The 25,296-nt window shown below is 39.2% G+C and overlaps 4 protein-coding genes across 8 annotated transcripts; 1 reads left to right on the forward strand and 3 right to left on the reverse strand.

The window, feature by feature from the left end:
* Window positions 1–1,117: 1,117 nt before the first annotated feature.
* LOC103968141 (receptor-like protein kinase FERONIA) lies at window positions 1,118–2,641 on the reverse strand. The gene has a single exon (XM_018642319.2). The coding sequence runs from the start codon at window positions 2,571–2,573 to the stop codon at window positions 1,263–1,265; it is 1,311 nt and encodes a 436-aa protein (XP_018497835.2). The 5' UTR covers window positions 2,574–2,641; the 3' UTR covers window positions 1,118–1,262.
* Window positions 2,642–3,616: 975 nt separating this feature from the next.
* LOC103968084 (receptor-like protein kinase FERONIA) lies at window positions 3,617–5,659 on the reverse strand. The gene has a single exon (XM_048568595.1). The coding sequence runs from the start codon at window positions 5,619–5,621 to the stop codon at window positions 4,395–4,397; it is 1,227 nt and encodes a 408-aa protein (XP_048424552.1). The 5' UTR covers window positions 5,622–5,659; the 3' UTR covers window positions 3,617–4,394.
* A 7,100-nt stretch (window positions 5,660–12,759) lies between these two features.
* Window positions 12,760–14,483, reverse strand: LOC108865486 (receptor-like protein kinase ANXUR2). The gene has a single exon (XM_018642343.2). The coding sequence runs from the start codon at window positions 14,111–14,113 to the stop codon at window positions 12,911–12,913; it is 1,203 nt and encodes a 400-aa protein (XP_018497859.2). The 5' UTR covers window positions 14,114–14,483; the 3' UTR covers window positions 12,760–12,910.
* Window positions 14,484–16,435: 1,952 nt separating this feature from the next.
* Window positions 16,436–24,202, forward strand: LOC103968085 (vacuolar protein sorting-associated protein 54, chloroplastic). 5 transcript variants are annotated; one of them, XM_048568353.1, is made up of 19 exons: window positions 16,446–17,345; window positions 17,900–17,962; window positions 18,080–18,159; window positions 18,435–18,558; window positions 19,108–19,185; window positions 19,337–19,490; window positions 19,670–19,758; window positions 20,439–20,695; window positions 20,932–21,103; window positions 21,227–21,310; window positions 21,406–21,926; window positions 22,040–22,193; window positions 22,501–22,582; window positions 22,705–22,784; window positions 22,973–23,134; window positions 23,259–23,326; window positions 23,482–23,562; window positions 23,650–23,899; window positions 24,003–24,202. In XM_048568353.1, exons 1-18 carry the CDS (start codon window positions 16,542–16,544, stop codon window positions 23,783–23,785), a joined length of 3,189 nt encoding a protein of 1,062 aa, XP_048424310.1. In that variant the 5' UTR covers window positions 16,446–16,541; the 3' UTR covers window positions 23,786–23,899; window positions 24,003–24,202. The 5 variants fall into 5 exon arrangements, with proteins under 5 accessions (XP_048424313.1, XP_048424310.1, XP_048424311.1 ...); XM_048568355.1 differs by having other exon boundaries at window positions 16,448–17,345; window positions 19,111–19,185; XM_009381415.3 differs by having other exon boundaries at window positions 16,526–17,345; window positions 21,406–21,821.
* The last annotated feature ends 1,094 nt before the right edge of the window (window positions 24,203–25,296 follow it).

Genomic DNA, 25,296 nt, shown 5'->3' on the forward strand with positions numbered 1-25,296 from the left:
CCTTTATTGTTTCAAGTCTCGTAAAATCTTCGTTATAGTTCCGAATTACGTCCCGCTTACGCCCATGCATATATAGCGACGAGTACAACAAGGACATGCTAAGAAAACAGATCTTATGTGACACAACAAGGCGGTTAACATAAGTCAACATTTTTGCCTCGAAGGTTATTTTCTTAAATTCACACATTAAAATTATAAAAACCGTAATAATTGGGGATGAGTCGTTACACAATACTTTCATACCAATACTTTTGTACCTATGTGTATGTATGTACCGGCATTTCCATACCGATATTTCCGTAGATAAAAAGGAGTTGATATACTATTTCTCTTGTGATATATATATATATATTATATTACGGGTTATTATTTAATTTTTTTAACGTATTGATTTTTCTATCTTGACTTCTTAAGGTGATTGACTTAAATTACTATAGACTTAATTTGTTTGTCAGCAAGTATAAATTAGTATAATTTACCTTAGTTTGAATAGTTTATTAACGGAATATATTTAAGCCTTAATTATAGAATAGGTTGACAATTTAAATGGCAAAGTTTGTAAATATGGTAGGTAGTAGAGGTATTTTATAATATGATGTGGCGTTGAATATTAAATTAGGGACTTAAATAAGATTTTAAAACCCATTCAGGTTAGAATCTAAAAATTATCTTATTGAGATCCTAAAATCAAAATGCCCCTAAATTAAACCTTGTCCACAGGACAAGAAAATCCAGACCAAATCAAATAAAAAAACTAATTAAATCAAGTTTCTAAAATACCTTCATTTATATTTTCCAACCGGCTTAACACTTAACTATCCGATGATGTTGATCAAGTCCAGGCACTCGGCAGCCTCAAATTTCGATGAAACTGACCAACCTTCAAGTTGGATTGGGACGCAAGCAACGCAGACAGACTACACCGCAAATGGTGTTGTCCAAGCACATAGACGCGCTGAATATTGAATCTGAGCTTGAAATTCAGACTCAACATTCAACCCACCCAACGACTGGTAGAAAGCTAGAAAGCCACCCCCAAATTTGAATGAGAATATTAATTAAATTAATCAATGCTGATTGATTGAAATGCTAATACAATATGGTAAAAAGTAAAAACGAAAAGAAAAATATGATCAAAAGGGGGCCAGAATTATTTTCAGCCACCGTCTATATAGGTAGTTGGTTTAGCTTACTGATAGCAATTAGTGAAGAAAAAGGGTGATCTTGTAATTTGATTCAATTTTTCTAAAGTAATATTTTGCTTACCGCCCGGAATATTCGAATTCAGAGCCACTGTCACCAGAAAGTACTGAAACGTTAATACTATTTGACCCAAGATCAGCAGACCCGGTCGGGCTAACTCTCAGAAACGAGAAAGCATCAGTAATTTCGGAAACTGATATCCCTTGATAATCGTACGCACGGTCAGCAGGACCACCAAGAGGAGTGCTAGTTGTCCTCAACTCCTTTTCGGCATCTGCTCTCTCCTGCAGCTCCACCGCACGCTCAAGTTCCACCTCCACTTCACCCATCGTTGGCCGTTGGGCTCCCGTAGGGCAGACGCATCTTTGGATGATGTCCAAATATTTTAGCAAACAATCCGGAGTTATTGTTCCCAAGAGATATGGATCCAGAATATCAGCTGGGAGAGTCATATGTATCCCCGGTATCTCTTTTGAATATTTGGCAGACAATATTTCGAATAACACCACTCCGAATGAGAAGACATCAGATTTTTCCGTAAGCTGGCCGGACAAAGCATACTCTGGATCAAGATACCCGCATGTACCAGACACCCCGGAATTGGAGTTCAATCTGATTAATGCATTTGACAAAGTAGGAGGACCCATCTTGCACAGCCGGAAGTTAGAAAGCTTGGCCTCCAAGCTTTGGTCCAATAGAATGTTGTCACATTTCACGTTGTGGTGGATGACCGCATGCTTAACCCCCGCGTGAAGGTAGTGTATTGCGCGCGCTACCCCGATGCAGATATTCAGCCTTTGCTTCCAAGACAACGGGTACCTATTATTGTTATAAGGATTGAAAAGGAAGTCAGAGAGGAAACCATTAGACATGTAGCTGTAAACAATGATGTATTCTCCCTTTTCTTGGCAGAATCCGATTAGAGAGTTTAAATTTGGGTGGCGCAGCTGACAGAGTAGCTGCACCTCCGCCTTGAACTCGCGTCCCCGCTGAATATCAGAATGTGCACCGGTAATACGCTTGATAGCAACCGTGGAAGTTACCCCGTCAAGGTTGATGTATCCTTTGTAGGCAACTGCAGCACCAACATTAATACCGTCTTTTCTTGTTTCCGGACCCTCAAGGCGATCAAACACCACAAACTTATCTATGAGGCCATTAATTTTAAATGACAGATTTCTGGTACTGCCAATCCGTAATCTAGCGTTGAAGTTTTGAGTTGCTGCTATGATCTCCGCGAGTGAAAACCGACGACACAATTCTTCTGGAAACGCCCATTTAGCTTCATCTCGATCTCTGTCCTTAGGTTTTCCTCTATGATCAGATGAATGTGCACCTTTCTTCCACAAATTATTGAAAAAACGTGACATACCTTACTGTGCAGTACTACTACGAAACCCCATAATCTATAAAATAGAAATAATAAGGATCTTAATTAATTCGTTTAAAACGCGTTAATAAGTCTTGATGCCTTCCAAAATAGAAGACTTCAAAACCAAGTCAATCAACTGAACTGGTCTTGATACATATATATATATATATATATATATGGGGCTACGACTGGGGACACTCATTATTGTTTTGTCAGATTTTGTTGGCCTTATTTAGTAATGTATTTCAACAATTCAACCATTTATCTTTTAGGTCTTACCTCATAGAGTAATGCTATCAAAATTCATTCAAATCCAAAACCATATAACCATCGAATTGAATGATACTTTATTTTAATGTTTCTTTGTATAACCTTGCTCGTTTATTTTCTTTATTACAAATGAATGCCTTAATAGTTTTGGATTGATTTATTTTTTTTCAAGAATGATCTATAAATGATAAATTAAAATATAGACGGTTCAGACTATTGAAAAGAGTTATAGAGTGTGTCCTATAAAGTGTTTGTGAATAAGTGTGTTAAAAATTGAGTGTGCACCAATAAATATCTATGACCTCACGCGATGCTCTAAAATATTAATGTACACCGAGGCTATCTCCACAAATTATTGAAGAAACGTGACATATGGATCTTAATTCGTTTAAACCGCGCTGGTTAATAAATCTTAATGCCTTCCAAAATAGCCAGACATCAAAATCAAGCCAGTCAACTGAAATTAATGATATATATATATATATATATATATATTGTTTGACACATTTTGTAGGGTCTACTTAGTAATATATTTCAACGATCCAACCGTTATTTTTTTAGGTAATCCAAAACCATATAACATTCAAATTGAATGATAGTTATTTTAATGTTTCTTTGCAGAACCTTGTTCGTCCATTTTTCTTCATTACAAATGAATATCTTAAATGTTTTGGATTGATCTAATTTTTTTTAAATGTTGATTTATGAATGATGAATAAAAATATACACGGTTCAGATCCTTAAAAAAAAGTTACGGAATGTATCCTACAAAGTGTTTGTGAAAATGGGTGTTAAAAAATGGGTGTGCATCAATCCTAACCCATATGTATTACATATCAATGTACTCTGAACTGGAAATAGTCGAACGGTTGTGTGGACATTATATATTTATGTGATGATATGAAAGCTCCACATTCACATCAAAATATTTCCAATCACGCACGCCATATTGGACCATCACCACCTTCCCAACAAGAGGAGAGAAACTTGCCAATAATTACCTACTGAATGAGACTTTTTTCTTCTTCTTTTTTTGTGTAAATTAACCTTTGTAATGCTGTAATTTTGACGATCAGGACGTAGCTAGCAAGCACAAAGCATGGAGAAGTTTGTGGTATCATTTGTTGTTGAAAGACTTGGGGACCTGCTGATTGAGAAAGCCACCTTGTTACATGGGGTCAAGCAAAACGTTGAGCAGATCCCCGTCGAACTAAGGCGGATGCAATGCTTCTTGAAAGATGCCGATAAGAGGCAAGACGAAGATGATAGCCTTCGAAATTGGGTTTCCGAGATTTGAGAAGTTGCTTATGATGCCGAGGATGTCATTGGGTCTTTTACCACCACTAGTGCAACACCACTTTCCAATCCGCTAAAAAGGAACGCTTGTTTTTTCAACCGAGCTTCAAACCTAAATGAAATTGAGTCTGAGATTGAGGCCATCAAAGCTAGAATCTCTGACCTTTAATTTGCATAGAGGGGAATTAAACCAAAGAATCGGTAGTGTTCCTCGGATAGATATAACCAAAGTTTAATTCTTTCAAGAGTAATATTATTGCATATCACAATATTTCTTCTGAGTTATTACTTCCCTGTTAGGATCAACTCTAGCAATACCATCAGCATAACATGCCGGATCAGTAAATAAATCCCACGGCCACTCCCGCAAATACATATGGGGTAAATTTTCGTTGATCTCAGAAAATGATATATCTTGGTAGGAATAGTCCTCCATGTCATGGGCAGGAGGAGGAGCAAGAGAACTGCTTGCAGTTGTCCCCAACTCATTGAGCTGCTTGACGGCGTCAGCCCTCTCCTGCAACTCCAGTGCGCACTCAAGTTCCACCTGCACTTCACCCATCGTGGGCCGTTCAGCTCCTGTAGGGCGCACACATCTCTCGGCGATGTTCATAAATTTTCTCAAACAATCTGGAGCTACTTTTCCCACCAGAAATGGATCAATCATAGCAGGGAAAGTCTCACCCCTTTCCACACATTCAGGTATCTCTCTTGAACCAGATTTGGCAAACAACACTTCAAATAACACCATTCCAAATGAAAAGACATCAGATTTTTCGGTAAGTTGCCCGGACAATGCATACTCTGGATCAAGATACCCGAATGTACCAGACACCCGCGAGTTTAATTTGATTAATGCATTTGATAAGGCAGGAGGACCCATCTTGGACAACCCGAAGTCAGAAAGCTTGGGCACCAAGTTTTGGTCCAATAGAACGTTGGAGCATTTCACGTCTCGATGGATGACAGCATGCTTAACCCCTGCGTGGAGGTAGTGTATTACGCACGCCACCCCAATACAAATTTTCAGCCTTTGCTTCCAAGTCAAGGGAAAGGGATCTTTATTTTTAATATTGAAAGGATCAAACAGGTAATCAGAGAGTTCACCGTTGGGCATGTAGTCGTAGACAATCATACACTCTCCATTTTCTTGGCAGAATCCGATGAGAGAGATGAGGTTGGGGTGGCGCAGCTGGCACAGTAGCTGTACCTCCGCCCTGAACTCACGCATTCCTTGTTCTGAACCTCTGGAAATGCGCTTGATTGCAACGTCTTTCCTGTCCTCATCCCCATCGACCTCAATACGCCCCTTGTATACTGGGCCAAAGCCAATGCCGCCAACGTATAAGCTCTCGTCGAAACATTGAGTTGCTGCACTGATCTCGGCATATGTAAAACGACGGCATAGTTCTTCTGGAAACGCCCAATCTTTTTGTTTCTTCTTCCGAAGAGAGAAGAAATGCGAGACAGATTGCCCCATCACACATCGATGTTGGATAGTGGCCAACTTGGCTATGCTTTCGGCTAGACAACAACTTGCAAATGCTTTTGGCTATAAAAAATTATAAAGAAAGAAAGGGAGAAACACCTTTCCTTGTTTTGGGAGAAAAAAAGGGAAAAGCAACAACACCTTTTATTATTGTGTTTGTTCTCTTCACCACCCGTGAGTTTTGGCTCCTTCATAATGGAGGGTTTGGTTGCTTTCTTCCATTTGGTTGTGTGGTACAGAGAGAGAAGAGAGCTGCTGCCCTTTTGTTTTCAGAGGAGAAAAATAGAGAGAAAAAATCAGAGAGTTGCAGTCTTGCAGAGAGCCCAAAAAGAAGAACAAGTTGCTGCTTCATTTGGTTAGTAATCATCCACCAAAGTAGATGTTGTTGTAATAGCTTTGAGCTATATGTATAGAGAAGAAATTATTCATTATATTTCTTTCTCTATTTGTTTCTTTGGTGTGTGAGAGCTATTGGGTGTATTGGGCTTTTGGGTTGTGAGATTGCCAACACTTTGTAAACTCCCATTTGGTTGATAGTGGATTATTGGGTGAGCTCCTACTGCTCCGAGGACGTACTCCAGTTACACTGACTGTGGAGGAACCTCGATAAAATCTTTGTGTCTTTTATATTTTGTTCTTTCATTTTCATTTGATAAATTTCCTGTGGGCTAGCCTGAGTTGGTTCCAAAATTTTGGTGTTATCCTTGCACAACAATTGGTATCAGAGCACTGGTTGCTCTTGGGTACTGTCTAATTGCCAAAAATGTCAGACGGGCAAGATGAGAATCCTTTTGGAAGCAGCTCCGGGTTTGCAAGAACTACGGTGCAAAATGCAAAGTTCGAAGTTGAAAAGTTTGATGGCATAAACAACTTTGGGATGTGGCAATGTGAGGTCAAAGATGTGTTGGCTCAACAAGATCTACTTGCCGCTTTGGGAGAGAAGCCGGAAGCTATGTCGAAGCAGGAATGGGAGAAATTAAATTTGTGGGCTTGCTCTTCAATTCGGTTGTGCCTTGCAAAAACTCAGGAGTATTTTGTGATGCGGGAGACATTAGCAAGTGTGTTGTGGCAAAAATTGGAAGACAAGTATATGACGAAGAGTGCAGAGAACCGGCTACACTTGAAGAAAAAGCTCTACCGCTTCCAATACAAAGAAGGTACAAAAATGATTAGACACCTTGATGCTTTTAATAAGTTGATTGCCGACTTGTTAAATTTAGATGAGGATATTAAGGATGAAGATAAGGCCTTAATATTGTTGAATTCCTTGCCGGACTCTTATGAGCATTTTGTTACCACTATTATGCATGGTAAAGAAACTGTGAAATTTGAAGATGTGTCAAATGCCTTGATGAATTATGAAATGAGGCATAGAGATAAAAATCATGATAGTACCTCAGAAGCTTTATTTGTTAGAGGTAGATCATCGGAGAGAAGATCATCTTCTAGTAGGAAAAAATCACAGTCGCAACCTAGAGGAAACTCTAAAGGTAGAAAACCTTTGGAAAGGGATGAATGTGCCTTTTGTCGTAATAAGGGCCATTGGAAGAAAGATTGTCCTAAATTGAAGACCAAAGGTAAAGGAAGTTCTGAAGCTAATGTTGCTGAAGTTGAAACAGATTTTTCTGATTTTGCTTTAACCACTTCCTCATCATTTGATTGTGCTACTAAGTGGGTGTTGGATACGGGTTGTACTCATCATATGACTCCTCACAAGGATTGGTTTTCAAGCTTGAAAGAGTTTGATGGCGGTGTTGTGTTCATAGGAGATGACAATCCTTGCACAACAAAAGGGATTGGTACAGTTCGTTTGAAGTTGCATGATGGCATGGTTAAAGAGTTGACAGGTGTTCGGTATGTACCGAATTTGAAGAAAAATCTTATTTCTTTGGGAACTTTGGAAGCCAAGGGCTTCAAGTTTCATTCAGATGGGCAGACATTGAAGGTGACTTATGGTGCACTTGTTGTGATGAAAGCTCCTCGATGTGGCCATTTGTATTTATTGCAAGGAAGCACTGTGACAGGTGAAGCATCTGTAGTCTCAGAAAATATGGGCACATCCGATTCTGACACTACTAGATTATGGCATATGAGATTAGGTCATGCCGGTGAGAAAGCTCTACAAGGGCTTGTGAAACAAGGTCTTCTAAAAGGTGCCACGACTTATAAGCTTGATTTCTGTGAGCATTGTGTCTTGGGGAAGCAAACTAGAGTGAAGTTTGGTACTGCTGTACATCAGACGAAGGGCATTCTTGATTATGTGCATTCGGATGTTTGGGGTCCTACAAAGACTCCCTCTTTGAGTGGTAGACATTGGTTCGTGACCTTTGTTGATGATTATTCAAGAAGGTCTTGGGTCTACACTATGAAGCACAAGAGTGAGGTGCTGAGCATTTTCTTGGGTTGGAAGAAAATGGTTGAGAACCAGACTGGGAGAAAGATTAAGATTTTGAGATCGGATAATGGTGGTGAATACACATCCGACCCTTTCTTTAAAGTTTGCAAAGAGGAAGGGATTGTGAGACATTTTAGTGTCCGGGGAACTCCACAACAAAATGAAGTTGCAGAAAGATTGAATCGAACCTTGCTTGAGAAGGTTAGATGCATGTTGTCTCAGTCGGGTTTGAGCAAGTCGTTTTGGGCAGAGGCAGTTACTTATGCATGTCACATCATCAACCGATTACCCTCAGCTGCTGTTCAGGGTAAGACGCCAATGGAGGTATGGACTGGAAAACCTTCTACTGATTATGATTATATTCGTATTTTTGGTTCACCTGCTTATTTTCATGTAACTGAAAATAAACTTGATCCTAGAGCCAAAAATGCTATCTTTCTTGGTTTTAGTAGGTGGTGTCAAAGGTTACAGGTTATGGTGCCCAGAGATGAAGAAACTTGTAATCAGCAGAGATGTGACATTTGATGAAGAAAATATGTTCAGAGACTCTGAAAAGAATGCGAAAGATGTCCAACAGGTGGAGCTTGAGAAAGTTGCCTCTAGTACTTCAAATCCTATTTCCGCTGATGTCGAAGCCACTACAAGTGAAGAAGTGGGAGACCATGAGGATGTTGAAGAAGTTGAACTTGAAGATTCTATTCAAGTTGAAGAGCAAGTTTCACCTCAAGAGTCTATTGCTAAGAACAGAGGAAAAAGACAAATTACCAAGCCAGCTCGGTATAGTGACTATGTTGCTTTTGCTCTTCCTATTATCACTGATGAGATTCCATCCAATTTTGAGGAAGCCATTGAGAGTGAAGAAAATGAGAAGTGGTGCAATGCCATGGGTGATGAGATGAATTCTCTCTTGAAGAACAAGACTTGGGAGTTAGCTAAATTGCCTAAGGGTAAGAAAGCTATTGGTTGTAAATGGGTGTATGTCAAGAAGGAAGATGTTGCTGAGAAAAGCAATGTCAGATTCAAAGCAAGATTGTTTGCTAAAGGGTATGCACAAAAGGAGGGCATTGACTACAATGAAATCTTTTCTCCAGTTGTGAAGCACTCCTCAATTCGCATTATGTTAGCTCTTGTTGCACAATATGATCTTGAACTTGTGCAACTTGATGTGAAGACGGCTTTCCTACATGGTGATTTGAATGAAGAGATTTATATGTGTCAACCGGATGGGTATAAAGTGAAAGGGAAAGAAAATTTGTTTTGCAAGTTGAAGAAATCACTTTATGGCTTGAAGCAATCTCCAAGACAATGGTATTTGAGGTTTGATAAATTTATGAGAGGCCAAAATTATTCTAGAAGTCAATATGATCATTGTGTGTACTTCAAGAAGTTGCAAGATGGGTCTTTCATTTATTTGTTGATATATGTTGATGATATGTTGATTGCATCAAAGAATGTCGAAGAGATTGCGAAATTGAAGATGCAAATGAAAAATGAGTTCGAGATGAAGGATCTTGGTGAAGCAAAGAAGATCCTTGGCATGGAGATCACTAGAGACAGAGAGAAGGGTTTGGTTTGTTTGAATCAAAGACAATACCTTGAGAAGTTGATTCGAAAGTTTGGAGTTCATGATTCAACCAAACCGGTTAGTACCCCTTTGGCTCCTCATTTTAAATTGAGTTCTCTACAATGTCCTAAAGCTGATAAGGAAAAGCTGCAAATGAAAAATATACCATATGCAAATTTGGTTGGTAGTTTGATGTATGCAATGGTATGCTCTAGACCGGATATTGCTCATGCAGTTGGCATGGTGAGTCGATATATGCATAATCCTGGAAAAGAGCACTGGCAAGCAGCTAAGTGGATATTGAGGTATCTCCATGGTACTCAAGATGTTGGTTTATGCTTTGAGAGGAATGACTCTGGTATTGGTCATTTTGCAGTTGGTTATGTTGATTCAGATTATGCAGGTGATCTGGATGGAAGGAAGTCTACTACAGGCTATGTGTTTACTATGGCTAAAGGGCCAGTTTGTTGGAGGTCCATTTTGCAGTCGTCTGTTGCCTTGTATACTACAGAGGCTGAATATATGGCAGTTGCTGAAGCTATAAAGGAGGCCATTTGGATACATGGACTGATTAGAGATTTGGGGGTTGATCAGAAGCAGGTGGAGGTGCATTGTGATAGTCAGAGTGCCATTTATTTGGCTAAGTATCAGGTTCATCATGCGAGGACCAAGCACATAGATGTGCGTTATCACTTTGTTCGTGAAGTTGTTGGTGAAGGAGAAATCATTCTCCAGAAGATTCCAACTAAAGACAACCCCGCTGATATGTTGACTAAGGTTGTTGGTGTAGCCAAGTTTATTCATTGCTTGAACTTGGCTCACGTTTTGCCTATATAAAGAAGGCGATGAGCAGTAGGAGTTTTGGAGCAATTGGCTCGGTACGAGTTGTTCTCTTGCTAGTGTTTAGGAGTGATGTTGTGTATCAATTGTGTTGGTTGGCTTGTCATGGTGTTTTTCGGAATTTGGCCAAGGTGGAGATTGTTGGATAGTGGCCAACTTGGCTATGCTTTCGGCTAGACAACAACTTGCAAATGCTTTTGGCTATAAAAAATTATAAAGAAAGAAAGGGAGAAACACCTTTCCTTGTTTTGGGGAGAAAAAAAGGGAAAAGCAACAACACCTTTTATTATTGTGTTTGTTCTCTTCACCAACCGTGAGTTTTGGCTCCTTCATAATGGAGGGTTTGGTTGCTTTCTTCCATTTGGTTGTGTGGTAGAGAGAGAGAAGAGAGCTGCTGCCCTTTTGTTTTCAGAGGAGAAAACTAGAGAGAAAAAATCAGAGAGTTGCAGTCTTGCAGAGAGCCCAAAAAGAAGAACAAGTTGCTGCTTCATTTGGTTAGTAATCATCCACCAAAGTAGTTGTTGTTGTAATAGCTTTGAGCTATATGTATAGAGAAGAAATTATTCATTATATTTCTTTCTCTATTTGTTTCTTTGGTGTGTGAGAGCTATTGGGTGTATTGGGCTTTTGGGTTGTGAGATTGCCAACACTTTGTAAACTCCCATTTGGTTGATAGTGGATTATTGGGTGAGCTCCTACTGCTCCGAGGACGTACTCCAGTTACACTGACTGTGGAGGAACCTCGATAAAATCTTTGTGTCTTTTATATTTTGTTCTTGCATTTTCATTTGATAAATTTCCTGTGGGCTAGCTTGAGTTGGTTCCATAAAGGTTGGTGTTATCCTAGCACAACAATCGAAGCATGGACTCACAAAGTGGTCCTCCTCATCCTATAATATATAGATATTTGAGGAGAGGATCCAAAATCATTAACCAGCTGCTGCATGGAAAGTTTCTTCTTCGAATATTTGCTGCAAATGGCTGGCAGTTTGGTGCCCTATCATTCCCAGATGAACTTGCTTCCAAACAAATGGGTTTATAAAATAAAGCGTCGTGCAGATGTTTCCATAGAACGTCATAAGGCAAGGTTAGTAGCCAATGGCTTCAACACTGAGACTTTTAGCCCAGTTGTCAAACATAGTACGATTCGGATGGTTCTCAGTCTTGCCCTTGTCTGGTGGTCTAAGTGGAGCACTCTTGTTTGATGGTCTAAGTAGAGCATCATGGTCTGGCGGTCTAAGTAGAGTACAATCTTAGAGTTGTCAAATACAATTTCAATTTTTTTTTCTTTTTTATGAGAAGGTATTTATGGAAAACTGACCAACCTCAAATTTCAAAATGAAATTGTAATTCAAGAAGAAAAGTTATTCTAATAAAAAAATAGTGGCTTATTGATTTCAATTCAACCCTTTATTCTGGGGGATACAAAAATAGGAACCAGGATCCTCGCCGGATCCATTCTCTAGGGATCCTAAGGATTACGCAATCGTGTCCGTTCATCGTATATCGTGCGGTTATAAATCATTTAAAATTTAAAATTTAAAATTCAAATATAAATAGTACATAATGAAAACTGGTCGCACGATATACAATAAACAGACACGATTGCATGGTCCCTAGGATCCCTAGGGAATGGATCCGGCGAGGATCCTGGTTCCAAAAATAGTGGTCCCAATCCAACTGCCGAGTTCTCATTTGGTCAGTTTTCTCAGAGGATTAGAATAACTTTTCTTCTGGAGGTCTAAGTAGATCATAATAACTTTTAATTAGAGTACAATCTCGGCAGCCTCAAATTTCAATGAAACTGACCAACCTTCAAGTTGGATTGGAACGCAAGCAATGCAGACAGACCACCGCAAATAGGCTTTGTCAAAGCAGATAGACAGCGCTGAATATTGAATTCGAGCTTGAAATTTAGACTCAACATTCAACCTACCCAACGACTGGTAGAAAGCTAAAAAGCCACCCCCATATTTCAATGAGGATATTAATTAAATTAATCAATGCTGATTAAGTGAAATGCTAATCAATTATACAAGAAATACAAGACAAACTAGACTTGTACCGAAAAATCAACACTATTTTAATCAAGATCAGCTGACCCGGTAAACAAAACAAAAAGGAGTAATATTCATTGGTGCACGTAGCCTGCTGTCTTTGTCCAAACCGGCAAACATGATCCATGGTGGCATCTCCAATTTCCCGTGGCAACTCTAACGGTAAATAGTTACATGCCTGCCATGACGAGTTACGTAATGAGAGATGAAGAATGATAGAGTGCGCGAGTGGTGAAAAAGCAAGATGGTAAAAAGTAAAAACGAAAATAAAAATATGATCAAAAGGGGGCCAGAATTATTTTCAGCCACCGTCTATATATGTTGTTGGTTTAGCTTACTGACAGCAATTAGTGAAGAAATAGAATAATTTGGTCCCCGTAGCGATCTTGTAATTTGATCCAATTTTTCTGAAGTAATAGTTTGTTTACTGGCCGGAATATTCGAATTCAGAGCCACTGTCACAGGAAAGTACTGAAACATCAATACTATTTGAATCAAGATCAGCAGACCCGTATGGGCTGCCTTTCAGAAACGAGAAAGCATCATTAATTTCGGAAACTGATATCCTTTGATAATCGTAGGCACAGTCAGCAGGACCACCAAGAGGAGTGCTAGTTGTAGTCAACTCCTTTTCGGCATCTGCTCTCTCCTGCAGCTCCACAGCACGCTCAAGTTCCACCTCCACTTCACCCATCGTTGGCCGTAGGGCTCCCGTAGTGCGGACACATCTTTGGATGATGTCCAAATATTTTATCAAACAATCCGGAGCTATTGTTCCCATGAGAGATGGATCCAGAATATCAGCTGGGAGAGTCATACGTATTCCTGGTATCTCTTTCGAATGTTTGGCAGACAATATTTCGAATAACACCACTCCGAATGAGAAGACGTCAGATTTCTCTGTAAACTGGCCGGACAAAGCATACTCTGGATCAACATACCCGAATGTACCTAACACCGCATAATTGGAGTTCAATCTGATTAATGCATTTGACAAAGTAGGAGGACCCATCTTGGACAACCCGAAGTCAGAAAGCTTGGGCACCAAGTTTTGGTCCAATAGAACGTTGGAGCATTTCACGTCTCGATGGATGACAGCATGCTTAACCCCTGCGTGGAGGTAGTGTATTGAACGCGCCACCCCAATACAAATTTTCAGCCTTTGCTTCCAAGTCAAGGGAAGGGGATCTTTATGTTTAAAACTGGAAGTATCAAAGATGTAATCGAAGAGGGAACCGTTGGGCATGTAGTCGTATACAATGATACACTCTCCATTTTCTTGGCAGAATCCGATGAGAGAGATGAGGTTGGGATGGCGGAGCTGGCATAGTAGCTGTACCTCCGCCCTGAACTCACGCACTCCCTGTTTTGAATCTCTGGAAAAGCGCTTGATTGCAACGACGTCTATCCTGTCCTCATCCCCATAGACCTTAATACGCCCTTTGTATACTGAGCCAAAGCCACCACTACCAATACATAAGGTTTGGTCGAAACATTGAGTTGCTGCACTGATCTCGGCATACGTAAAACGACGGCATAGTTCTTCTGGAAACGCCCAATCTTTTTGTTTCTTCTTCCGAAGAGAGAAGAAATGCGAGACAGACTGCCCCATCACACATCGAAGCATGGACTCACAAAGTGGTCCTCCTCATCCTATAATATATAGATATTTGAGGAGAGGATCCAAAATCATTAACCAGCTGCTGCATGGGAAGTTTCTTCTTCGAATATTTGCTGCAAATGGCCGGCAGTGTCAAGACTCAAAGCCTTCCAGAAGATCAAGACTTTTAACTTAGTAGAACTTAAATCAAATCAGCTGATCTATTAACCATACGACTTTTCCGATCAATCCAACAAATGTGCGCTGTGTCCACACCCCACGATCAAAGAGAACGTCCCGTGTGTTAATTTTTTCATATCAATGCAAGGAAGTTGCCAAATTGGACCATTCCCGTAGTCCAGCTTTATTTATTTTTCCTATTTTTTAAAACTAATGGCCCGTTTGATAACCATTTGAATTTTTTGCTTTCAGGGAAGCGCTGGTGGATAAACTGTGCAAGAAACCCCATCAAGCATCAAAAGTTGATGTCTCTACTAAGAAAACTAAAAGAGAAAAAAATCATTAAGGGACCAACTTTTGGGCGATCAAAGTTTTTAATGCCATAATAAGTAGACGTTAGATGTGAGTTAGGCCACTTGGCTAATTAAGCCAAAGTCAGTGTGCCTGCTGCCCGTCCGCCCCTTTACACCAAGTTCGAATCTCCATTATATTAGAATAGAATATAGTCTAATGTTAGAGAACGAAAGCCCCTGTACTTGCAGTTGCCTCAAACTCAACTCATTCATACGTCTCCAATCATCAAATAATCTCATGCTAATGAAACAGTCATCGAATCATGATCGAGAGACCCAAAACCAAGTTTCGTGGAAACTCACCACAGGTTATGTGGTTCAATGTTCAACCCAACGACTTGTAGGGATAACGCCGAGAAAGTTTACACCCCACTGCCCAAAACCAAAGGACTTTCAAGTTTAATCGCATTCGCAAGAGAGACAAGTTTAAGGGAAATCACTATCCTTGATACATAAACGTTGTTTTGTGCTGTAAAAGGTAAGTACATAGCATGGCAGAGTTTGAAATATCTCTTGTTGTCGAAATGCTTGCGGCCTGCTCGTCGAAAAAGCCAGTTTGTTACACCACGTACGGTCCATTGTGCTTTGCAATTGAAGTTGGGTAAGAATGGCACTGTTCATAGAAAGAACACTTCAATAATTATGTTATTCAAATTTCGTATTGTTTCGTAGATAAAGAGAAGAGTTTATCTTTCGATCTCTTATATCTATTGTCAAGTGCACGATCAAAAATGGAAACAGCGTGGCCTAAGAGTATTAGCACGTGAAATTTCAAGATAGGTGTAGCAGAAACCGACTCTAAAGAATAAGTTTTTGGGTGGTCCTCGAGCAGGAAGTGTCGAGGTAAATGGAACAGTGGGACAATACGAGCAGACACTCAAGCTTAAACTCACATGTTTTGCAGCTGTCAAGTGGCCACAAGAGAATGAACCTTGTTAGTTTTCTGTTATGTTATTTTTCCACTTAGTTTTTCGTTACAATTATGGTGAGGATGTTCTAGTTTCTCGTTACAATTACGGTGAGAATGTTCCTTTGATAGTAAATTGGGCGTAAGCATTGTCAAATTCCACTTAAAACATTATGCAAGGCTGAGACTTAAATTCAAGGAATGAGATTTATGAGTTTTGTTTACCTTCAGCTTCCTCCGACGGCCTTAGAGTAGACCAAGTTCTTGGGTTAGCAGTTAAAAATTCGGTTTCGTTAGAAGGCAAGGGTGACAAGTCTAGATTGATAGTTTCTTGTGTTCCTCCTTGGATTGATTTAACCCAGTTTCCTTTCTTTCAAGAGTGTTACTTCATCATAAACATATCTCATGTAAAATACTCATCTTCGAAATCTGGAGTTCGCATACCACACTTAGTCATATGAGCTAGAGCAACGTGTTCATTGCTCGACATACAAGTTCGAATCTCTTCCCCTCAATTTTTTTTTCTTTTGAACAAATGATATTATCTACATTAAGGGGGGAGGTGAGCTTAGCCTCACAATGGGTTAGCAAAGATGTGGTTCAAATTCATCTTTGACAAGAATCGAACCTCTTACTTACAAGTGAAGAAGAATACCACTAGATCGTAATATTAAGTGACATTATTATAATGGAGCAAAAGAAAAAAAAAAAGGGCTTGGTCTTGGTTTAGGCCCATAACCCATATTAATTGCATAAAAACTTTTGGGGTTCAAATTGAAAACCAGCTTTCGCACCAATTTCCGCCAATCCGGGTAGGCCCGTATCTGCAATTTAATTAATTAAATTACCATTTTATCCCCCACTCCTCGTATTTCCAGATCCCATATGTGAGAGAGCATATGATATGATCACCTGCAAAAACACCAAATCCCAGATCCACCACCACCACGCGCATTCCCCTCCTTCGTCGTAGGGTTTATCCCACTCGCGCCGAGTCGACTCACCCGACTCGCTCATGAACCGGAACCACTATTACAAGAGCAGCAGCAATGCCTCCAACAAAGAGATGGTAATCATGGACGCCCGACCCGGAAAGTTGAACAGCCGATCCAATTCCATATCCGACCCGAACACCAGCCAGAGCCTCGCCTCCATCCTCAACAACCCCAATGCCTCCGACGCCTCCTCCTGGGTCGGCTGGTGGTCATCCTCCGCCTCCGTCGCCCCGCCCGAATTCGCTCCTCTGGTGCCGAAATCGGCCTCGGACTCCGTGACCCGATCCGATTTCCAGCCTTACCTCGCCTCCGTCTCCGATCACTACAACCGCTTCGCGGACATCCTCAACCACGTCAAGAAGGAGAAATCCGACGTCGACTCCATTGGCGGCCAAGGCGAAGCCCTCGTCGCGTGCCTACGGGAAGTCCCGGCGCTCTATTTCAAGGAGGACTTCGCCCTGGAGGACGGCGCCACGTTCCGTTCGGCGTGCCCGTTCACGAACCTCTCCGAGAACCTGGTCCTGCAAGAGAAGCTATCGCATTACTTGGACGTGGTGGAGCTTCACTTGGTGAAGGAGATCTCGCTGCGTTCCAACTCCTTCTTTGAGGCCCAGGGGCAGTTGCAGGACTTGAACGTCAAGATCGTCGAGGGATGCAGTCGGATTCGAGAGCTCAAGGAGACAATTTTGCTCTTGGATGTCGATTTGGTCGAGTGCGCAAGGCAGATTCATGATCTGAATGAAACCAGGAGCAATTTGTTGGCTCTGCAGCAGAAATTGAGGCTCATTTTATACGTCAATCAAGCTCTTTCGGCACTTAAACTCGTATGCATTGCGCTTCAATATCTTTCTTTCGGTTTTAATCATTTCGGGTTTGTAGTGTTTTGAATTGTGCATGTATTGATAGTTATTAGCTAGTAGCTATTTGGTCTAGAATTCACTTCATCAAGAATCGCCAATTTGCGATGTTGGATTTGATCTTTTTTCTTAGTAGTTTGACTTCCTTCGAGAATCGGTAAGTATAAAACTCGATGACCATTTACATTTCTTGCAAATACTAGCAAGACGCAATTTGAAGCACTGATATGTGATTCGTGATGTTTCCGATAGCTCTACTCGGATTCAATGATAGGCTTTGAATTTGTTGCACAATTACTCAAAATTGTAGTTGCAATTATATCCCCAACCTGTTGACGGATTATGGAAATTAAACTCTTGTTGTGCACCTAACTTTCTGATGATTAGTTGCTTGTTTTTCGTCCCTGTCTTTAAGAAATGCTCGTGATTTTCAATTGAGAAGTTGGGTGAAAATGTATATGGTCATTTTTATAAGTAGCAAGTTTCTTAATATAAGTTGATTTACTTTTTCTGTCATACAGCTTGTTGCCTCTGCAGATTGTGCTGGAGCCTTGGATGTCACAGATGATTTACAGCATTTGCTGGTATGTTTTTATTTATGTTTTGTTTGATCTGCTCCCAAAAACTAGTGTACTAAAACAAGGAACCGTGTACTGGACTACAATTTATGTCTAACTTATTGATGTCAATGTGTTTAATAGGATGGGGATGAGCTTACTGGTCTACATTGCTTTCATCACCTCCGGGATCGTGTAGCAGCGTCAATTGAATCGATAAATAGGTGTGATTTCCTGTTGTAGTGGCACTATTATTAAGCAAATGAGTGACACCATTTGAGTTGCTTATGATTTTTTAAATATATGCTGGTCAATATTATTGGGACGGGCGTTGGCAGCTTTTAATTTCTTTCTTCTGAGAATCTGAAATAGAGATGCCTTTCTTCATCCTGCTTGGCTTATATTGACCAGAATATTGGAATAAACATTTTCTGTCTTTCAAATGGAATAAAATTATACGAGGCATGTTTATAGTAACTTATTAAATTTATTCTTGTAGCATTCTTTCTGCAGAGTTTATGCATGCTTCAATACATGATGCTGGAGATACAGATGTTATAATTATATCCAGAGTGAAAGCAAGGGCATCTAGTATCATGAATGGAGAAGGAGAAGATGGTGAAGTAAGCTCAAGTCTTTTTCTTAAATTGCATAATATTTCAAGTCTATTCTCTCCCGTGAGGAGCTGCTCTCAACTGATTGAAAAAAGTAGATAATTAAGTTTAATAGCCATTGCATTTCTTTTACTTCCGAATCAGCTGAAATGCTTACAGATAAATACACTATTGTAGGAAGTAACTATTTCTTTGCAGAAATTATGTGGCACCATATTTTTTCGATAGTATGCTTTGAAATCTGATTTTACAACAACAGTATTTGAAGGTGGTGCAAAAACCAGTGCCCTGCCATAAGCCATGTCGCAAGTTTTGCGGAACCTGCCTGAAATCATTTAATTTAATTTTGACCATTGACTTCAGCTATAAAGACATTGTAGGATCTTTGATTGACTTAACTGTTTTTATACACCCAGTGCCTTGTCGAAACTTCATGGTTTCTTCTTTGTATATGTTATATGCTGTAACTGCATTTTTCAGTTGATATCCTTTATCGTGATTTTCAGAAGTCTGGGCATGATTCTATATGTGAACTGGTCACTGTTATTTTTGTATCAGCAGATTAAGTTGGATGATGAAGAAACCTCCAATTTTCAAGATCGTCTTCTTCCTGTCATCATTGGATTGCTTAGAACAGTGAGTAGTTATCGTTTTGTCAAGCAAACATGTTTTCAACCATTTTTTTTTTTATTTTTTTTATTTCGTTGGGATGGAATTTATTTCTTTCTGTGATCAATGAGTACCTTTAGTGATCTTTTAAGTAAAGTTGGTATCCTTTTACTTTCAGGCCAAGCTCCCTTCTGTATTGAGGTTATATCGTGACCAACTTACAGCTGACATGAAGACTGCTATTAAAAATGCGGTTGCAGAGCTGCTTCCCATTCTTGTTTCACGACCACTGGAGTCAGATTTTACACCTGGAGAGCGAGTTGATGCAGATGGTGAGAAATTTGTGACATTGTTTGTCATCTATGCCTATGAAGAATTACACGTAATATAGAAGAAAAATAGATTGTATAATTCTCAATTTTTATGTTTACATTCTGTCTTGTTCTTTTCTTTTTGTGCCGTGTTTTTTACACACAAATTTGTCTTTGATCTTTTAAACATGGTTTTTTAGGTTTTGGCGCATCACTTGCGAGCAAGTTGAGGAGCCTGTCATCTGAGAGCTTTGTTCAACTTTTAAGTGCTATTTTTCTAATTGTAAGGGTATGTGTTCTAGACTATTCTTGTTTTGTTTCCTAGGCATTGTATTGCTGAAAAATAAGATGCTCTATAATTGCTTTGTTGAATTCCCAGTATACTCACTGTTTATTTTCTTCAAGTTTAGTGTATATATTAAATTTGATATTTCTAATGGTTGACATTTATTGGGCTTAGCTTGAGGATAGATTTGGCTTGGGGTTGTCTGTGATGCATAGTCAATTATATATCTTGTTTCTTGCAAGTTGTGACTACTTCACTAATATGAACCAACTAATATCGCTTGTCATAATTTTCAATCACTTGATAGCTGGTTGAACCAATTACAGATATTCTCTAACCCTAATACGTGTAAAGAAATCATAGATGGGTCTCCTCCTTCATTTTGGTCAATTCTGTTGCTTTAATATTTGAGTCTATCAGTCAAATTCATTTGGGAGCATTGGGGTAAGGGATGAACAGTTTTAAGGGCAGCAATTCTTATAAAAGAACAGGTACTGGTCGCATAAACTCACCATACATACATGTTCTGTTTTTAGATTGCTCGATAAGTTATTATCAGATGGCATATCTGCTGTATTTCATTCATTTTTTCGTGTGAGCTTCATCTAAGTTCTTGTCAATTTTCTTTAAGCATCAACCACTATTTGAGTGTGATGTCATATGATTTATTTTAGTGAATGCAGGCACATCTAGTGCGGGCTGCTGAAGTGAAGAAGGCCATTGAATGGATTATGTGCAACCTTGATGGTCACTATGCAGCCGATTCAGTTGCTGCAGCGATTGCAGTTGGTGCTGCGGCAGCCGAAACAGCTCAAGAGAGTGATGGTCAAGGCGGCTTGCTTATGCCATATTCACCCCATAGGGTTGCTACAAAGGCACTTTCAATTCAAGGGAAGGCTAATGATGCAGCAAGTCCTTCAAACATCTCTAAGAATTTTAGGTGGGCTCTTGTCTCTTGATTATGTTACTCTGATGTCCAAAATTTTCACCTTTGTTGAAACCTTATGCATCTTTGAATTTTAAATTTTGTTTTGTGTTCATCTTGCCATGTAAAATAAATTTTGCCCTTAGGAAGGTCTAAAATTCTTTGGTTAATTTTAGGGTTTAGTTTTGATATGTCCAAATATTGGAGTGCTTCCAAATGTATGCAGTCTGAAACAATGTGATTCTAAACAGAGCTGATGTGTTACGAGAAAACACAGAAGCTGTTGTTGCAGCATGTGATGCTGCTCATGGAAGATGGGCAAAGCTACTCGGTGTTCGTGCTCTTCTTCATCCAAAGTTGAGATTGCAGGAGTTTTTGAGCATATATAACATCACCCAAGACTTTATAACAGCTACAGAGAAGGTATGCGTATTTAATTCTTTTATCTGTCCCCTTTCTTTTGTTGTCCTTTCTTTGATCCTTTAGTTTTATGATCAACCATGTTATGTCTCTGGTGCCATTTTGTGCCACTGCCAACCTAAACAGATAGGGGGAAGGCCAGGATTTAGCATCAGGGGAACAATACAGTCACAGGCCAAAGCCTTCATGGATTTTCAGCATGAATCTCGAGTTAGTTTCCGATAGTATATGCTTATACTTTACTTTCTGCTTATCTTGTTTGTTGCTATGAACTAATTGTTTTTTTTATTTTTTGGTTGTTGTAGATGGCAAAAATTAAGGCAGTTCTTGACCAAGAAACTTGGGTGGAAGTGGATGTTCCTAATGAATTTCAGATCATTGTCACTTCACTATTTAGTTCTGAATCATTGGTTTCCGAGAACCTGGATGCTGTCCAAGATAATACAGAAACAAGTTACAATGAGGTGGCCACAATCAGTAATAGTTCACGTGCAGCAGAAACGGGATCATCAGTTGCTGAACAGCAATCTAAAGGGGTGGAGTCTAGTGAAACATCTGCGGATGTTACTGCAAGGGAGACACCAAATTCTGATGGAACTGAGAAAAATAAGGCTGATGTTGCTAATTCTGTTGCTCAAAATAACCATAGCAATAAGGAGCGAGGAAAATCAACCTCTCAAAGCATTTTCTACAAGGGTGTTGGTTTTCACATGGTAAACTGGTCAGTTGCCTTGTTTTTCATATTTCTTTTTGTCTATCTTTTTGTTTCCCCCATTTATTCTTTATTTTTTTTTACACCAATCCTGATTTGCAATTTGGAGTTTTGGTTTGTACTCTTCTTTCCTCCATCAAGGAACTTACTATTAATTTTTTTATAAGAATTTTTCGGTATAAGCCTGTAGTTACATTTTCTCCTTGTCCTTGGTTTTTTTCCTCCAGTGGCTTGATATTGATGAAGATGTTGTCAGAGTACATTGATATGAACAACTTTTTTCCAACACTGTCCTCAGAAGTTGTTCATCGTATTGTAGAAATTTTAAAATTTTTCAATACAAGAACGTGTCAACTTGTTCTTGGTGCTGGTGCCATGCAGGTACTAATTTCTCTCTATGATAGATGATATTGTTGCAAATATTTAGGAATTTTCACTCAGAAACCCCAAAAGGGTTATGCAACTGAGGTGATCAAATAGCTACTGTTCTTCAATGTACATGTATCAAAAACATGTTACACGGATTTTATATGCAACTTTCTTTCTTGAGCCCAGAAATGCTTTAAGTGATTGTTGAAAACGCTGTTCAAAGTTTGTGGTCACTTTATCGTTATCGTGTTATATCTACTGACTATGCTCCCCGGGGCCATTCTTGCGGCTTTTTGATGGATCACATTTGATAATGCAGGTATCCGGTTTAAAGTCTATTACTTCTAAACACTTGGCCTTGGCAAGTCAAGTCATCAGTTTTACGTATGCTATTATTCCTGGTAGGTGATTACAACTTTATTTTGAAAAATTGTTGGCATTGCTGTGAATGTATATATGTATGTATTTGTAGAATTCTACTTTGATCATCGAGTAATGACTTTATTCATTCCGTTTCTGCAAGAAATCAGGCAAATTCTTTTTCAAAAAGTGCCAGAGACAAGAAAGGCATTGCTGCTACCAGAAATTGATCGAGTAGCTCAGGTTTGTCTTCTACTTTTATTTTAATTATATATGTAATTTACATGTTTGTCAAGTTTGTTAACCTTTCAGAATGCACCTGTAATCTCGAATTCTAAAATCAGATTCTTTGAGCCCATATTTACTTTAGCCAAGTTTTTTGCACGTATTCCAGAAACCATTCTGATGTTTCTTCATTCAATTTAAAACAGGATTATAAGGTTCACAGAGATGAAATACACACCAAGCTAGTTCAGATCATGAGAGAAAGGTTATTGGTTCATCTACGCGGGTTGCCCCAAATTGTAGAGAGCTGGAATAGATCTGAAGAGGCTGATCCACAGCCCAGCCAGTTTGCTCGATCCCTTACCAAGGTATTCTTATTATTATTTTAATTTTAATAGAAACAAGCGGTTATTATATCTGTTTATCTAACACCCCTCCGGAAATTTCTTTATCTTAATTGATCTTTATGGGCCTCACCCAACTGATTTGCAGGAAGTCGGATACTTACAACGTGTTTTAACTCGAACTTTACATGAGGTCGATGTCCAAGCGATTTTCAGGTAAGGCTCATATCACATGGAATTTGCTTGGAAACTTGGTCAAAGCTCAAAGGATCTTGTTTCCCACCCCGCCGCCCGCCCCCCCCACATTTAGTTGATGTGCTTTGGTTGATGAGAGGGGCAGTTAATGATTACTGTGGTTTCGTAATTTTTAGGCAAGTAATTTTGGTCTTCCATTCACAAATATCAGAAGCATTTTCACGGTTAGAGATCAGCACACCACAAGCCAAGGACAGGTACTACCATTTCAGTTTCCCCCCCTTGTGTGCATACAAATTGTTAGAACTCCTTAATGAAACACAACTTTTCACTTTGTCTACCAGGCTGCGCCGGGATGTCAAACACATTCTTGGCTGCATTCGATCTCTGCCTTCGGATAAAATGAGCGAATCTAGTATTCCAAACTGGGGTCAGCTAGATGAATTTTTGGTGCAGAGATTTGGCGAGGAAGCCAGTTAAATGTTGTTGTAAAGTAGCGAGTCACTTGCTTCGTTGGAGATGGCTAATCAAATTTTGGGGATGTCAGAACCGATTTCGGTGGCCAATTCATTTCCCTTGTACAATTTTATTGAGGTAACCTGAGTGTAAGCTTTACGGCCCTCTCTCCCTCCCTCTCTAAGCACACACTCACCGTCTATGTTTTTCTTTTAGCTTACCGGGCGTCTTTATTTTTCAGGTTTCCCATTTTTTCTGAGATGTATAAAGTCAGTGTACTCAGATCCAAATATTTCAAGAAGGTTGTTGAAATTGAAACCAGAATGTTTTTTCTGTAGCAGTCATACTTGAATTACCATTTGTATTTACTAGGACGACTCAAATCAATGTTTTGCTCCCCTGATTGTAATTTTGAGTTAAAAGATGACGACGATTAATTTTTTTCTTCTCTGTTTTTTTTTTTTTTGCTTAGTGAAGGGACAACGAGCGGTATCGCTTTTGAATTCTCGACTTCCGTCGCCGGAATCGCATCTAACTGTATCAGTAGTTGAGTCATTTGCCTGAATGCCTTTCTTAAGAAATGGTAAATAAGAGCTTATTTTTCATGTACCATTTGTATTCACCAGCTGAAGCTAGTCATTCTTCGTGTTGGGCTTTTTATGTTTGGGTTGTTATTGGGCTTCCTAGTCTTTACTATCTTTGGGCTTTACCGAAAATTATTTTTGAACCCAATATAAAAATGTTGGATCATACCCCAAAAAAAGAGTCGATGGGTTTTTTTGAAGCTCCCTCCTTTAATGTCGCTTGCGAGAAAAATTAAGATTTTTAAATTAATTTTGAAAAGCTTACGGAAAGGGTCATAGAAATAAAGTTTTGACTTATGGCAAATATTTATTCTATTTTCTATAAAGCCGTTGTCATGATGTTGATCCCGCTTCTGCGACTACGGCATTTGCGTAGCTCTGAATGCGTGCGTTGGAGCTCGCCGCTCAATGTCCTGGTCGATGGTTACATTAACTATTAAAAAATCATTGAAATTGATTTTGGTTTTTATCTTAGTCGTTGTCAATGAAACTCACGCATTAAAGTTAAATTAAAGATGTTTGACTTCAACTTTGTTTGCGGTAAAAAAGTCAGTTAGAAAGAAAGAGTCGAATGAGCTATCTATCACGTGTCATGCATGACATCACTCTTAACAAAAACCTTAGATGTTCTCTTAGTCCTAGTTAACTTATTTGTAGCGGTGTATTCAATTGAGATTTTGATGAATTTTGATTCTTTTAATGAATCTATGGGTATTCAATCAATATTTTAAGTGATTATCTGAAATTCAATGTGTATTCAATCAGAATTTTACGATAGTTTATTAATATCCTTAAAAATTTGGGTGTACTCAATTAGAATTTTAAAGAAATTTATAACATTTCAGGTATATTTAATTAGACCCTAAACCCTTTATAACATTCTAGATGTATTCAAATTAGAATTTGAATTTAAAGAATTTGAAAAAGTTGAAGAATTAAAGGGAATTAGAG

Source organism: the organism of the source record quoted next, unplaced genomic scaffold, assembly GCF_019419815.1.
Source record: "Pyrus x bretschneideri cultivar Hongxiangsu unplaced genomic scaffold, Pyrus_bretschneideri_v1 Contig48, whole genome shotgun sequence".
Taxonomy (NCBI): Eukaryota; Viridiplantae; Streptophyta; class Magnoliopsida; order Rosales; family Rosaceae; genus Pyrus; species Pyrus x bretschneideri.

What these genes read in the sequence shown, in the direction of transcription:
- LOC103968141 (XM_018642319.2), bottom strand. Translation starts at nt 2,573, where the DNA reads ATGTCACGTTTTTTCAATAATTTGTGGAAGAAAGGTGCACATTCATCT.
- LOC103968084 (XM_048568595.1), bottom strand. Translation starts at nt 5,621, where the DNA reads ATGGGGCAATCTGTCTCGCATTTCTTCTCTCTTCGGAAGAAGAAACAA.
- LOC108865486 (XM_018642343.2), bottom strand. Translation starts at nt 14,113, where the DNA reads ATGCTTCGATGTGTGATGGGGCAGTCTGTCTCGCATTTCTTCTCTCTT.
- LOC103968085 (XM_048568353.1), top strand. Translation starts at nt 16,542, where the DNA reads ATGAACCGGAACCACTATTACAAGAGCAGCAGCAATGCCTCCAACAAA. An exon ending in GAGAAGGAGAAGATGGTGAA is followed by an intron (nt 18,559 to 19,107) that starts GTAAGCTCAAGT and finishes TTTTTGTATCAG; the next exon opens with CAGATTAAGTTGGATGATGA. An exon ending in AGAGCGAGTTGATGCAGATG is followed by an intron (nt 19,491 to 19,669) that starts GTGAGAAATTTG and finishes ATGGTTTTTTAG; the next exon opens with GTTTTGGCGCATCACTTGCG.